The sequence below is a fragment of the Gobius niger genome, assembly GCF_951799975.1.
Source record: "Gobius niger genome assembly, chromosome: 22".
Lineage (NCBI taxonomy): Eukaryota > Metazoa > Chordata > Actinopteri > Gobiiformes > Gobiidae > Gobius > Gobius niger.
In genome coordinates, this window is record NC_136873.1 from 7,737,821 (window position 1) to 7,754,115 (window position 16,295).

At 34.5% G+C, this 16,295-nt stretch overlaps 2 protein-coding genes across 2 annotated transcripts in view; both read right to left on the reverse strand.

Annotated features, from left to right (window-relative positions):
* phpt1 (phosphohistidine phosphatase 1) overlaps positions 1–16,295 on the reverse strand; it is a 207,046-nt gene that overhangs the window by 153,330 nt on the left and 37,421 nt on the right. The window lies entirely within an intron of this gene.
* Positions 13,025–16,295, reverse strand: part of mamdc4 (MAM domain containing 4) — a gene marked incomplete at both ends in the record, with an annotated part of 34,413 nt that continues 31,142 nt past the window's right edge. Inside the window, 2 exons of the mRNA XM_079581100.1 lie at positions 13,025–13,045; positions 15,690–15,862. Of these exons, the coding sequence (XP_079437226.1) occupies positions 13,025–13,045; positions 15,690–15,862 (194 nt within the window). The remainder of the gene's footprint in view (positions 13,046–15,689; positions 15,863–16,295) is intronic.

Consider the following 16,295-nt stretch of genomic DNA (forward strand, 5'->3'; position numbering starts at 1 on the left):
TCCATCAAAAAATGACAAAAATCCATCAAAAAAGTGACAAAAATCCATCAAAAAAAGACAAAAATCCATCAAAAAAGTAACACAAATCCAGCAAAAAAGTGACAAAAATCCATCAAAAAAAGACAAAAATCCATCAAAAAAAGACAAAAATCCATCAAAAAAGTGACAAAAATCCAACAAAAAATGACAAAAATCCATCAAAAAAGTAACACAAATCCAGCAAAAAAGTGACAAAAATCCATCAAAAAAGTGACAAAAATCCAGCAAAACAGTGACAAAAATCCCAAAATTAAAAATTTGAAAAAAAAAAAAAAAAATATATATATATATTATAATCGATTTTTTGCGATTATGCTAATTTTGTAATCGTTTACTGTTGTAATCGAAATCGTAATCGCATTTCGATTAATTGCACAGCCCTAGCATAAGTTTCAAATTTATATCTCTGAATGTAAAAAGTTTCCCTATTCACCGACAGCAGGGGTTTCCAAAGTGCGGCCCGAGGGCCAAATGCGGCCCTCATACCAATTTTTGGTGGCCACACATTGCCAGAGACGGTCATTTTACTCCATTTTGAATAATTCCACGCAATTAAAACCTCAAAAATGAACATTTATCGTGGGACTGAGCTGGCATTGTGGTTCTAAGTGTGTGGAATGGTTTAAACCTCTCTTAAATATACGCAGTTGAACGTTTGAATGCATTGACCACAGATCGGTGGCCCTCCATGCGTTATACATGTCAGTATATGGCCCCCGGGGGAAAAAAGTTTGGACACCCCTGACCTACAGCGTCTGGCCTTCAGAAAAGTGATGCGTTTGTTTGACGAGGACACGCCGAGTCAGGGCTCAGGACACCGACTTTCCACTGGGTCAAACGCCCTGGGACCATCGCCCACGGGACACCCAGCCGAGCAGAAAGGGCCTCATGGAGTAAACAGAAGGGACACGCCAGATGAGACACTGGCACAGTTTGGCACATGAGCAGACGCTTGGCAAGTGATCCCCGTGATCGGTGCCAAAACTCCTTTTCTTTCTCTGAAGCAACATCTCATCTGGCGTTGAGGAAGTTTGCGGTTTTGGCCCGGTGTCAGAGTGACTGACACATTTTCCCGTCTCCAGTCATTTGTGTCACAAGGCTCAGGTCAATGAGGTGAAAAATCAGTGACGCCCAATTTGTAATTCTCCTTCAAAGCCTGTGGTTTTGATGCGGAACCACATGAGAGGAAGATGCCTGCTTGAGTACAGTACAGGCCGCTTTGTCCCAACACCTGCCCTCATCCCGGAGAAAGAGCTCTATCCTCAGTCCATCACCTACTGTAAATGCAGTGTAACTCCAGCCTGAACCGAGCACATTTTCTCCAGTTTGGCTTTACCCCAGTCCAAAAGCTTTTGGAAGAAAGCTGTGAAAATAGCGACAAAACTGAGACGAAAACAATGATGGAAATGTGACAAAAAAGTGAGAAAACATTGACAAAAAAGTGATGAAAAATTGATGGAAACGTGGCAAAAATGTCACAAAAATGCTACAAGAAAATTGACAAAAATGTGATGAAAATTTGACAAAAATTTGGTAAAAAATTTACGAAAAAATGAATAAAATGTGACAAAAAATGAAAAATTCGTCACATTTTTGCGTCAATTTTTCTTCATTTTTGTGTCCCATTTTTGTCACTTTTTTGTCATTTTTTCATACATTTTTCGTCACTTTTTTTTGTCAATTTTTTCTTCAATTTTTTTATCATTTTTTTGTCACTTTTTTGTCACTTTTTTGTCCAATTTTGTCAATTTTTTGTCAATTTTTTGTCACATTTTTGTCATTTCTTCGTCAATTTTTTGTCAATTTCTTGTGACATGTTTGCCACTTTTTCATAAATTTTTCGTCACTTTTTTTCGTCCATTTTTTCTTCCACTTTTTTATCATATTTTGTAATTTTTTTGTCAAATTTTGTCATTTTGTGTCATTTTTTCGTCAATTTTTTGTCAATTTCTCAAAAAAATGTGACAAAAAATGAAAAATTAGTAACATTTTTGCGTCAATTTTTTCTTCATTTTTTGGTCACATTTTTGTCATTTTTTCATCATTGTTTTCGTCTCAGTTTTGTTGCTATTTTCACAGCTTTTTTCCAGAAGCTTTTGGACTGGGGTAAAGCCAAACTGGAGAAAAAGGTGCTCGGTCCAGGTGGGAGTTAAGGGGTTAATAATGCGTTTTGAAGAAAGCCAGTGCAGTTTTTGTCACATTTTGTCGCATTTTTGTCATTTTTTTGTCAATTTTTTCGTCAATTTTTTTATGAATTTTTTTTGTCATTTTTTTGGTCAAATGTTTATGATTTTTTTTTACCATTTTTTTTGTCACTTTTTGGTCACATTTTTGTCAATTTCTTGTGACATGTTTCCCACTTTTTCATCAATTTTTCATCACTTTTTTCATCAATTTTTTCTTCAATTTTTTAAATCATTTTTTTGGTCATTTTTTGTCACTTTTTTAATCACATTTTTTGTAATTTTTTTGTCAAAATTTTGTCACATTTTTGTCTTTTTTTTCGTCCATTTTTCGTCAATTTCTCAAAAAAAATGTGACAAAAAAATGAAAAATTTGTCACATTTTTGGGTCAATTTTCTCTTAATTTTTTTGTCACATTTTTGTCACTTTTTCATCAATTTTTCGTCACTTTTTTGTCAATGTTTTCTCACTTTTTTTGTCACATTTCCATCATTGTTTTCGTCTCAGTTCTGTCTCTATTTTCACAGCTTTTTCCCAGAAGCTTTAGGACTGGGGTAAAGCCAAACTGGAGAAAATGTGCTCGGTTCAGGTGGGAGTTAAGGGGTTATTAATCCGTTTTGAAGGAAGCCAGTGCAGTTGTGGGTGTGTCACAAACTGATCCAAGAGACTCAGACAAAAAAAATGAGGCGTCAGCGCTGTCCGTAATTAACTCTAATCATTTCCCGGTTCAAACTGGACCTGCCACATTCTTCAGGCAGAGAGGCGCTGACTGACTGGCAGTCCTCGCTCAGCTGATGAAAGAAATCAGATGGATTGTTTTTCCAAGCACTGCCCTGATGTTACGTCATTTCTCTCTCTTGTGGTTAATATAGTGAGACTGGTTTGTGAAGAGGAATGAATTGGGGTTTTATGCTTTTTTCAGTCCCATAGCACCAGTCTATATCACACTACAATGATGACAAAACCTTCTGTTGGTCTGTAAATGCAGTAAATTAGAATAACTGCCTTGTATAAAATTGCTCTCTCAAAATGGCTGAAGTGAATGGCTTGAAATAGGCCTCTGTCTCTTTAACCCCTGAACTCCCACCTGAACCGAGCACATTTTCTCCAGTTTGGCTTTACCCCAGTCCAAAAGCTTCTGGAAAAAAGGTGGGAAAATAGCGACAGAACTGAGACGAAAACAATGATGGAAATGTGACAAAAAAGTGGGAAAACATTGACAATAAAGTGACGAAAAATGGATGAAAAAGTGGCAAAAATGTCACAGGAAATTGACAAAAAATGGACAAAAAAAATACAAAAATGTGATAAAAATGTGACAGAAAAATGACAAAAATGTGACAAAATGTGACAAAAAAAACAACAATTTGATAAAAAAAAATGACAAAAAACGACAAAAAATTGACAAAAAATAGGCAAAAATTTGATTAAAATTTGACCCAAAAAAATACAAAATTAGACCAAAAAATGACCAAAAAAGTGATAAAAATTTGGCAAAAGAAATTGAAAATAAAGTGACAAAACATTGACAAAAAAGTGACGAAAAATGGATGAAAAAGTGGCAAAAATGTCACAGGAAATTGACAAAAAATGGACAACAAAAATACAAAGATGTGACAAAATGTGACAAAAAAAACACAACAATTTGATGAAAAATTTGACAAAAAATTAAAAAAAAAAAAGACAAAAATGTGAGAAAATAAAAATAAAAAATGTGATTAAAATTGGACCAAAAAAAATACAAAAATTTAACCAAAAGATGACAAAAAAATGGCAAAACAAATTTGAACAAAAATTGAAAATAAAAATGACAAAAATGTGACAAAAAATGAAAAAAAATGTGATTAAAATTTGACCAAATAAATCACAAAAAATCGACCAAAAGATGACAAAAAATTGAAAAAAAAATGGCAAAAATTGAAAAAAAATTGAAAATAAAAATGACAAAAATGTGACAAAAAATGACAAAAAAGTTACAAAAATGAGTTAAATACCCAACAAAAAAATGATGGCAAAAAAAATCTGATGACGTGAGGAAAAAGATCCTCTCAGTTCAGGCGGGAGTTCAGAGGTAGAAAACAAAAAAATAAAAGTATAATATGACAATTTGACATAGAACTGTCATCATATTTACTGTTTATTCTTTATTATTTTATGTGTGATACATTAACACCTCCGCACCTAAAATTGAAATACTGATGCTGTGAATCACATGAGAAATGCTGTGATTCACCGTCGAGGAACAAACAGCAGACCTTCAGTCTAAAGATAAAGATAAAAGCTTTATTTGTCAAACACATGTTAGCATACACCATGCATAGTTCCGGCGGCCATTTTGAATACCAAAGTAGAATTATGCAGTACTACAACATGTAACAATATCTCTACTCAGGATGAAAGTGAAAGACATATTATTGACAGCTGCATTTTATTTACTCATATTCACGTTTATGTGATTTAACCAGAAAATGTGTCACAGACGTAGCAGCTCTGTCTGTGGAGCTACAGCAGGATTTACTTAAGATCTGCTTCACTCTGAAGACTAAATGAACACATCAAAGAGGCAACAGAAAACCTTTCTCTGTGATTTTTTACAGTTTGTCATGTCAACAGAGTCTCAGTCTGAGTCAGTGTTTAAGCTGCTCAAGACGATAGCATGCTACCGGTTAGCAACTGTCAACCATTGGCGGATAAACACGTGTGATTTTTTTTAATTTTCATTTTTTTATTGCTTTTTGTGCTCATGTCAGGAAGAAATATTTATGCTGCAAGTCATATGGTCTACACACAACATGTTTTTGCTTTTTTTTTTTTCCTTTTTCACCCGTTCCTTCCACCCGTTCCTTCCACACGTCTCAAAACCCAGAAAACTGAAATTAAAATAGATACATCACAGCTATGGCAGCAACACTATATAGACAGATTGAAAAATAATAATAATAAAAATAAATAAAGAATTTATAAAATCATCAAAAATAACTTACATAAATTTACTGGGGTAAATTTGGGAAACATTGGAAACATTTAGGAAAAAATGTGAAGATAATTGGGGGGGGAAATAAATAAATAAAATTAAAAACATTTTTTTTTTAAATTCAGGGGAAAAGAAAATATGAAAAAAATTGGTGGTACGTTTTTTGTTGTTGTTTTTTTTAAGTAATAACCGCTCATGTGTAACACGTCTATGAACACTGAGGAATTACTACAGTAACAGCTCTGACCTCACAAGTTGTATCAAAGGCTAGATGTTTGGAGTGTGGTGAGAGGTCAGAGCTGAGCTGTTGAAGCTAAATGCTAACCGGTAGCATGCTAACGTCTTGAGCAGCTTATCCCTTAACTCCCACCTGAGCTGAGCACATTTTCTCCAGTTTGGCTTTACCCCAGTCCAAAAGCTTCTGGGAAAAAGGTGGGAAAAAGCAACAAAACTGAGACGAAAACAATGATGGAAATGTGACAAAAAAGTGAGAAAACATTGACGAAAAAATGACAAAAATGTGACAAAATGTGACAAAAAATATTGCAAAAATGTGACAAAAAAGGGACAAAAAGTTGATAAAAACTTGATAAAAAAAATTGACGAAAAAATGACAAAAATGTGACAAAATTTGACCAAAAAAATGAAAAGAAAATTGACAAAATTTGACCAAAAAAATGATAAAAAATTGACAAAATTTGACCAAAAAAATTACAAAAAATGACAAAAAAGTTACAAAAATGAGTTGAATACCCAACAAAAAAATGATGGAAAAAAAATCTGATGACGTGAGGAAAAAGATCCTCTCGGTTCAGGCGGGAGTTAAGAGGTTAAACACTGACTCGCTGGTTTCTTCAAATAAACGTGCGTCTCTGGAGCCGCGTTTTTGCTCTAAACTTATTGAGCAATGATTACGAGGACATAAAAATGCCACTGTCAATCAGTTGTCTTTCATTTCTATCCTAGAGATATTGTCACATGTTGTAGTACTGCATAATTCTACCTCGGTATTCAAAACGGGCGCCATAACAACAAAAGTCACATGACTGAAAGGCATTGACCCTGATCATGAAGTCGCCCTGTTGTCCAGTATTTGCCATTTGGTCCTTTCTGCAAAAACGACCAGAACATCCACAGTTTAGAGGCTCATCTCCAGACCTTGGTTTAGAAGGACAGTGTAGCCTCTTTGTTTTTGGATGGACAGAATATTCCAAAAGCGAGATCTGTGGGAGTATTTTAAGCTCTTAACTCCCACCTGAACGGACCCCAATTCTATCCAGTTTGGCTTTACCCTAATCAAAACGCTTCTTGGGGATACAGCACCAAAACAGCCACAAAAAATGAGAAGATCAAGGATGTAAACACAACAAAAAATTGACAAAAACTCAACAAAAATTCAACCAAAAAGTGACAAAAATTCAACAAAAAATCAACAAAAATTCATCAAAAACGCAACAAAAAAGTGACATAAATTCAACAAAAATTCAACCAAAAAGTGACAAAAATTCAACAAAAAATCAACAAAAAATCAACAAAAATTCAACAAAAATGTGACAAAAATTTAACAAAAAAATGACAAAAATTCAACAAAAAATCATCAAAAATGTGACAAAAATTCAACAAAAATGTGACAAAAAAATGACAAATTCAACAAAAATTAAACCAAAAAGTGACAAAAATTCAACAAAAATTCAACAAAATTTTGACATAAATTCAACAAAAAATCATCAAAATTTTGACAAAAATTCAACAAAAAATCTACAAAAAATCAACAGAAATGTGACAAAAATGTGACAAAAAAATGACAAAAGTTCAACAAAAATGCATCAAAAATTTGACAAAAATGTGACAAAAAAATGACAAAAATTCCACAAAAAATCATAAAAAATGTGACAAAAATTCAACTAAAATGTGACAAAAACTCAACAAAAATGTGACAAAAAAATAAATAAAAAATGGTGACACAACACAGCAACAACGTGAGGGAAAAGATCAGTTTTGTGGGTCTTAGCTTTCAAATGAGGTGCTACACAGGCCTATACAACAGCCAAAGAGGACAGAATGCATGTGGTTTAGGCGGGTGTTAAGAGGTTAACAGGTGGATCACGTCTCACAAAAGCCACAGCTCCGTCCCGGGGAGATGACCGGCCCTCGGTTCCACACGCTGAAGCCGGGCCCCGCCTCAGGCCTTCCTCACGATGCGGCCGCTCTTCCTCAGCTCCCTCGCCCGATCCGAGCGCTGCGACTGGCCGCCGGCCCGGTACACGCCCGCACACACCCGCGCCCTGCACAACAAAGGACGCACAGCTCGTGAGTCAGTAATTAAAGCTGTCATTACGCCCTCTGTACGTACACTGCGTTCCTAATTATTCAAATTGACATTAATCTCAGACTCCTGTGAGGATTAGTTGTCAGGCAAGTCCAGTTAAAGCACAGTTACACAATGGAAATCATTTTTTTCACTCAAACTTGGCTGTAAATACTGTTTAAAGTGGTGCTAGCCCACAGTTAGCTTTGCCCGTTAGCCTGTTAGCTTCTTCTTCGTGATTCTATTAGTGTGTATTGGTGGCTCCGGTCCGGTGGTAGTCAAGTGAATTGTGGTTTTCTGGGTTGAGACACCAGGGGGCGATGAAAGACCCTCCAATCATCCCATTAACACTTGTATTACCCCCACAGGGGCTACGGAAAGGATTTATTAAGGTAAACACTTACTTAGTGCTGCTTTAACCTCTTAACTCCCGCCTGAACCGAGAGGATGTTTTTCCTCACGCCATCAGATGTTTTTTCCATTAGTTTTTTTTGGGGTATTCAACTCATTTTTGTAACTTTTTTGGTCATTTTTTCTCACCTTTTTGTCTTTTTTTTCCGTCAAATTTTAGTATTTTTCTTTGTCAAATTTTAATCAAATTTTGCAAAATGTGACAAAAAAAATGACAAACATTTGAGAAAAAATGGCTGAAAAAATTACAAAAATGTGACCAAAAAATGAAGAAAGATTGATAAAAAATTGACAAAAAAATTACGAAAATTTGACAAAAAAGGACAAAAAAGACAAATAATTTGACAAAAAAAGACAAAAAAAATGCCGCAAAATGTGACAGAAAAAATGACAAAAATTCAATTAAAAATTGCCGAAAAAATTTGGCAAAAATGTGACAAAAAACGACAAAAAAATGATTAAAAATTGACAAAAAATCACAAAAATGTGACAAAATGTTACAAAAAATACAAAAATGTGATAAAAATTTGACAAAAAAATTACGAAAATTTGACAAAAAATGACCAAAAAAATTACAAAAATGTGATCAAAAATTGATGAAAAAATAACAAAAATGTGACAAAAAAATGACAAAAAATTGATAAAAAATTGATAAAAAATTGACAAAAAACGATTAAAAAAATGCCGAAAAATGTGACAAAAAAATGACAAAAATTCAATAAAAAATGTACAAAAAAATACAATAAAAACTTGATGAAAAAATAACGAAAATTTGACAAAAAATGACAAAAAATAACAAAAAATAACAAAAATGTTGACGGAAAAATGACAAAAATGTGATAAAAAATGGACAAAAAAATTACAAAAATTTGACAAAAAAAAGACAAAAAAATATGACAGAAATGTGACAAAAAATGGCCATAAAAGTGACAAAAAGTTACAAAAATGAGTTGAATACCAACAAAAAAATGATGGAAAAAAAATCTGACGCCGTGAGGAAAAAGATCCTCTCGGTTCAGGCGGGAGTTAAGAGGTTAAAAAAGTAAGTTGCAAATCGACTGTCAGTGACGCCTCCCCCTTCATCCCGCACAGACCTGCTCCGGGGCGGGGGTCCGGTCCGTGCACGTGCCCTGCCGCTCTGCTTCCTGTACTGCATCCACCCGCACAGCAGCTCGTGCGCGATCATCACGTACAGGAGGAAGATCAGCACCCCCGGGTCCATGCGGTCTCCCTCGGGTGCTCCCTCGGGTGCTCCCTGTTAGAGCCGGGTCATGCGGAGGAGGAGGAGGAGGAGGAGAGCGTCTGCTGCTCCGGCTGATGTGGACCCCGGAGTCGCCGTCTTGCAGTTTGTGGAGGAGGGAGGGGAGGGAGGGAGCCGCCTGTCTGGTCTCCGCGGCGACAGATGAGAGGGAGAGGGTAGAGCATGTTGCCGTAGAGACGCTGCCGTTGCCAGGGGCGACTCCTCAGCGTGTCCTCCAACGAGGCAGCGAACAATAAAGAAGAAGAAAGAAGAAGATATCAACAAGAAGCACAGTTTAGGAGATCGTTGTGGGTAAAAATCTAAAAACAGTCTCACCTCCGGATCGTGAGGCGGGTTCATGGTCAGGGTTTACAGACCTGGAGCCACTTTTGTCACAACACAATACACAAAACATGGAGCTTTGTGGGAATCTATATACTTCTGTATACTTCTGGAGATGCTTTCTTCCTCCCCTTGCTTTATTAATTAACCGAGCACATTTTATCCAGTTTGGCTTTACCCCAGTCCAAAAGCTTCCGGAAAAAAGCTGTGAAAATAGCGACAAAACTGGGACGAAAACAATGATGCAAATGTGACAAAAAAGCGAGAAAACATTGACAAAAAAGTGACGAAAAATGACAAAATGTGACAAAAAAATGACAAACATTTGATAAAAAAATGACGAAAAAATGAGAAAAATTTGACAAAAATTTGACAAAAAAAATGAGAAAATTTGACAAAAAATAACAAAAAAAGATTTTTAAAAATGACAAAAATTGGATAAAAAATGGACGAAAAAATGACAAAAAATTTGAGAAAAAATGACAAAAATGTGACAAAAATGTGAATGAAAAATGACAAAAATGTGACAAAAAATGACAAAAAATTTATAAAAAATTGACGGAAAAATGTGACAAATATTTAACAAAAAAAATACGAAAATTTGACAAAAAATAACAAAAAAAGATTTTTAAAAATGACAAAAATTGGATAAAAAATTGACGAAAAAATTACGAAAATGTTGAGAAAAAATGACAAAAATGTGAATGAAAAATGACAAAAATGTGACAAAAAATGACAAAAAATTGATAAAAAATTGACGGAAAAATGTGACAAAAATGGGACAAAAAAATTACGAAAATTTGACAAAAAGATTTTTTTAAATGACAAAAATTGGATAAAAAATTGACGACAAAATTACGAAAAAATGTGACAAAATGTTATAAAAAAGATAAAAAATGTGATAAAAATTTGACAATTTTTTTTCCGAAAATTTTTACAAAAAATGGATAAAAAATTGACGAAAAAATTTGACTAAATGTTACAAAAAAGATACAAAAATGTGATAGAAATTTCGATCCCGGGTGCCTCAACACTGTAGGTTGGTCCAAGCTCTCAGGCAGGGGTGTCAAACTCATTTTGGGTCGCGGGCCGCATATAATAGAGAATTTTTTCTAAATATATGTATATATATATATATATATATATATATATATATATATATATATATATATATATAGCCCCAACTTGACTGTAGCTTCATTAATAACAACGGCTTACACTTGTATTGCACTTTACAAGCCTGTGTCACAAGCTTCTACATAGTCATTATTCATTCCGTGAAGATTTAAGCGAGAAATGAATTACCTGAGGACCAGACGCAGAGAGACGGCGCCCCCTGCTGGCCCCACCGGCTTCACCAACCACTCGTATGACGACGCCATGACGGTGAGTTCAGCTCAGATCGCCTCCTCGCAGCTGGGGGGACGTGTAAGGGCTGACCAAGCACCTGTGGAGCCGATGTTCTCCTGTAAAATTGGGTCAAATGAATAATTCCTTTATTATTTGGCTGAGTTAGAGTCCAGACAGCGAGGTTTAAGCCCTTAACTCCCACCTGAACCGAGCACATTTTCTCCAGTTTGGCTTTACCCCAGTCCAAAAGCTTCTGGAAAAAAGCTGAGAAAATAACAACAAAACTGAGACGAAAACAATGATGGAAATGTGACAAAAAAGTGACAAAAAAGTGACGAAAAAAATGACAAAAAAATGACAAAAAATGACAAAAAAATGACAAAAAAATGACAAAAAAATGACAAAAAATGACAAAAATCTGACGAAAATCTGACAAAAAAATGACAAAAATCTGACAAAAAAATGACCAAAAAATGACAAAAAATGTGACAAAAAAATGACGAAAATCTGACGAAAATCTGACAAAAAATGACAAAAATCGGACAAAAAATCGGACAAAAAAATGACAAAAAAAATGACAAAAATAGGACAAAAAAATGTGACAAAAAAATGTGACTAAAAAATGTGACAAAAAAAGGACAAAAAAATGACAAAAATATGACAAAAATATGACAAAAATATGACAAAAATGTATATATATATATATATATATATATATAGCCCCAACTTGACTGTAGCTTCATTAATAACAACGGCTTACACTTGTATTGCACTTTACAAGCCTGTGTCACAAGCTTCTACATAGTCATTATTCATTCCGTGAAGATTTGAGCGAGAAATGAGGGTTTGTGTTCGTGCTGAACACTCACTTACTTGAGTTCGCCTGAAAGCTTCCCTGTGGCAAGATGGCCGCCCGTTATGCCGGAAGTGACTCTGCCTTAACCCCTTAACTCCCACCTGAACCGAGCACATTTTCTCCAGCTTTACCCCAGTCCAAAAGCTTCTGGGAAAAAGGTGTGAAAATAGCAACAAAACTGAGATGAAAACAATGATGGAAATGTGACAAAAAAGTGACAAAAAATGTACAAAAAAATGACAAAATGTGACAAAAAAGTGAGAAAAATTTGACGAAAAATGGAGAAAAAATGGACGAAAAAGTGACAAAAAATTAACAAAAAAAGTGATAAGAATATGACAAGAAAATGTGAATAATTTGACGAAAAAATGACAAAAAAGTGACAAAAAAATGGACCAAAAAAAAATGGAAAATTTAACGAAAAAGTGACAAAAAAGTCACGAAAATTTGACAAAACTGAGATGAAAACAATGATGGAAATGTGACAAAAAAGTGACAAAAAATGTACAAAAAAATGACAAAATGTGACAAAAAAGTGAGAAAAATTTGACGACAAAATGACAAAAAATTGACAAAAAATTTACAAAAAAGTTATAAGAAATTGACAAAAAAATGTGAATAATTTGACGAAAAAGTGACAAAAAAGTGACAAAAAAATGGACCAAAAAAAAATCGAAAAATTTTACGAAAAAGTGACAAAAAACTCACGAAAATTTGACTAAAATGAGACGACTGCCCGACAAAAAAAATGATGAAAATTTCAAATGAGGCGTTACACTGGCCTACAGGATTTGGGTAAAGCTGAACTGGAGAAAATGCTCTCGGTTCAGGCGGGAGTTAAGAGGTTAAGACGTCTAGCCTTTATATATATACATCTATATGTCTAAAGGTGGTTGACCAACAAAGGCACGTGTTGGTCGCTGAACTGACACTTTAAAAATGATCTAATGTGGCATTTTCTGTCTTTTAGGTAAAGTCACTCTAGGCTCTGTAGATACAAAAGGTTTGGGCCCCCCTGATATAAACAAAAGTACCGGGCAGGCAAACTGTTTTTATTCTCAAACTATCCAAAATGAAACCTGCCACCGCCCACATCCAAACAAAACTGATGAGATCTTAAAGGCACACATTTGAAGTAATTGAATCATTTTTATTGGCTTTCACAGACGAGGCATATTCAGTACATCTTTCTCTGAGACTCCCTTTACATTATTTATATCTAAGAGAACAAGTAGTTTCGCCAACATGGCCGCCAGAGCTGGACATGAGCTTCAGTGAATGACTACATCTGGAGTTGTAATGTTAGATCTGTGTCCGGTCTCAGTCAGAGTCATCCGGGACCTGCAGGACAAACACATGAGTTTAAAGAGACAAACAAATCCTATGTGAGATATATGAGTATTCACATTCACATACTGTCCTCTAAACTTTAGATTCTATATTTACAATTACCACAGTTGTTAAAGGGATGTTCATCGAGCCGCAGCAGAGAGCAAGTGTCATCCATTTTCACATGATAAGTGCATAAAGTTGCCAAAAGGAAGAGTCCCAAAAGAACCATGCAGCTAAGCTTGGTATGTCGTGGTTAAAGCTAAACATGGCTGATGTTTTTTCGGAAATCTTTTTTATTTTTTTTTATTTTTTTCCAGACTTCTTTGTTGTTAATATTTCTTAGTTTGTATTTGTTAGTTTGCGGCGTGTTTCTATATTTTTATGAAGGTGTTCAAAAGGTTTCCTGGCAAAAATGTCACAAGAAATTGACAAAAAATTTACGAAAAAATGACCAAAAAAATGACAAAAATGTGACAAAAAAATGACAAAAAAATTGACTAAAAAATGACAAAAATGTGACAAAAAATAACAAAAAAATGACAAAAATGTGACAAAAAATAACAAAAAAATGACAAAAATGTGACAAAATGTGACAAAAAAATGACAAAAATTTGATAAAAAATTGATGAAAAAATGACAAAAATGTGACAAAAAATGGACCAAAAAATGACAAAAATGTGACAAAGAAATGACGAAAAAATGACAAAATTGTGACAAAAATGTGACAAAAATGTGACAAAAAAATGACAAAAAAAATGACAAAAATGTGACAAAAAATAGACGAAAAAATGACAAAAATGTGACAAAAAATGACAAAAATGTGATAAAAATTTGACAAAAAAATAACAAAATTTTTATTAAAAAATGACAAAAAATGACACAAATGTGATAAAAAATTGGACAAAAAAATAACCAAAAAAATGACAAAAAATGTACAAAAAATGACAAAAAATGACAAAAAAAAAATTCTAAAATGAGTTGAACACCTAACAAAAAAATGGGGGAAAAATAATCTGATGACGTGAGGAAAAAGATCCTCTCGGTTCAGGCGGGAGTTAAGGTTAGCCAACTTTCATCAAATAAAGAGTGATAAGGTTTAATAAAGTGTATCAAGGGAGACATAAGGATTTGATCAATTCTCGCCACTTTCTACGTTCCCTCACGTTCGAAGTCCCTGTGTTGTGATTTGCGAGGCTTTGAATGGCTGTGGTCGACACTCACTGAGAGTTGGTTGAATCCAGCAGCCATGGGATGGTTGAGAGCCCGAGGGACACTTATGTGATCCTGCAGCAAATATCAAAGCAAATGTTCAAAGAAAGTACTTCTTCTACTTTCTATTACTGACATCATGTTTTATTTAGTTTTAGTCTCATTTTAATCAGCCACAATATTACTTTGGCTAAAATTATGAACAAATATTTTAGTGGGCGAAATTACGCATGAATGAGGTGCGTGAGTCATAACGTTAATATCAAGCTAACGGCAGCGCCACGCACACAGGGACTTCCAAATGGACACTGCTCGTCCCACAGCTCATCAGTTCAACCCTCTTCATCCCGAACTATAACAGAATAACAGAATCTCTCCATTGACAGTAGATTAATTGGGAAAAAACAAACTGGAGAATCCTTAAGTGGAAATGCAATATTCCACAAAGAACTGAGTGTGGGCGTCGGAACCATTCACTTTTGAAAAGTGGTGGTTTGTTCAAATTGTTGTCACATTTTTGCTATTTTTGTGTCATATTTTTGTCATTTTTTTATCACATTTTTGTCATTTTTTTATCACATTTTTGTCATTTTTTTTAATCATATTTTTGTCATTTTTTTATCACATTTTTGTCATTTTTTCGTCAGTTTCTTGTCAATTTCTTGTGACATTTTTTGCCACTTTTTCATCAATTTTTCATCACTTTTTTGTCAATTTTTTGTCATATTTTTGTCATTGTTTTTGTCACATTTTTTGTCAATTTCTTGTGACATTTTTGCAACTTTTTCATCAATTTTTCGTCACTTTTTTGTCAATGTTTTCTCACTTTTTTGTCACATTTTTGTCATTTTTTGTCAGATTTTTGTCATTTTTTTTGTCACATTTTTGTCATTTTTTTGTCATTTTTTTGTCATTTTTTTGTCACATTTTTTGTCACATTTTTGTCATTTTTTTGTCATTTATTTGTCCTATTTTTGTCATTATTTTGTCATATTTTTGTCATTTTTTGTCAGATTTTTTGTCAGATTTTTGTCATTTTTTGTCAGATTTTTTGTCAGATTTTTGTCATTTTTTGTCAGATTTTCGTCAGATTTTTATCGCATTTTTTGTCAGACTTTTGTCATTTTTTTGTCATTTTTTTGTCATTTTTTCATCAATTTTTCGTCAATTTTTCATCAATTTTTTGTCACATTTCCATCATTGTTTTCGTCTCAGTTTTGTTCTTTCCAGAAGCTTTTGGATTGGGGTAAAGCCAAACTGGAGAAAAAGTGCTCGGTTCAGGTGGGAGTTAAGGGCTTAAACCTTGTCTGGACTCTAACTCAGCCAAATAATAAAGGAATTATTCATTTGACCCAATTTTACAGGAGGACATCGGCTCCACAGGTGCTTGGTCAGCCCTTACGTGTCCCCCCAGCTGCGAGGAGGCGGTCTGAACTGAACTCACCGTCATGGCGTCGTCATACGAGTGGTTGGCGAAGCCGGTGGGGCCAGCAGGGGGCGCCGTCTCTCTGCCTCTGGTCCTCAGGTAATACACCAGCAGAGCCACCAGGGTCACGATCAGCAACAGGGAGACGATCACGGCCGCCGCGATGCCCCCCGCACCCGTCTGTCCGCCCTCTGCACAAACACACAGGCTCAGAGGGGGGGAGGAGAGACCCTGTACATGTGCAGCAGCACTAACCACTAGGCTCTGATAGTTTAACAGCCCCATAACCTTCTAAACCAAACATTCTGATCTTTAAACCAGCTCCATCATCCAGGCTCAGTAAAAAGAATGACAAAAAACTACTTAAAAAATCATCTGAGAACCTGGTTTAAAAAATGATGTTGGCACATGCCATTTTACGGCGTGTTACACCTGATTTATGGCTGTACATTATTAGTGCATTTTTTGTCTTTTTCTTTTTTTGTTCAAATTTTTGTCACATTTTTGTAATTTTTTGGTCATTTTTGGTCATATTTTTGTCATATTTTTGTCATTTTTTGTCACATTTTTGTCATATTTTTGTCATTTTTTTGTCAAATTTTCATTGCATTTTTGTCATATTTT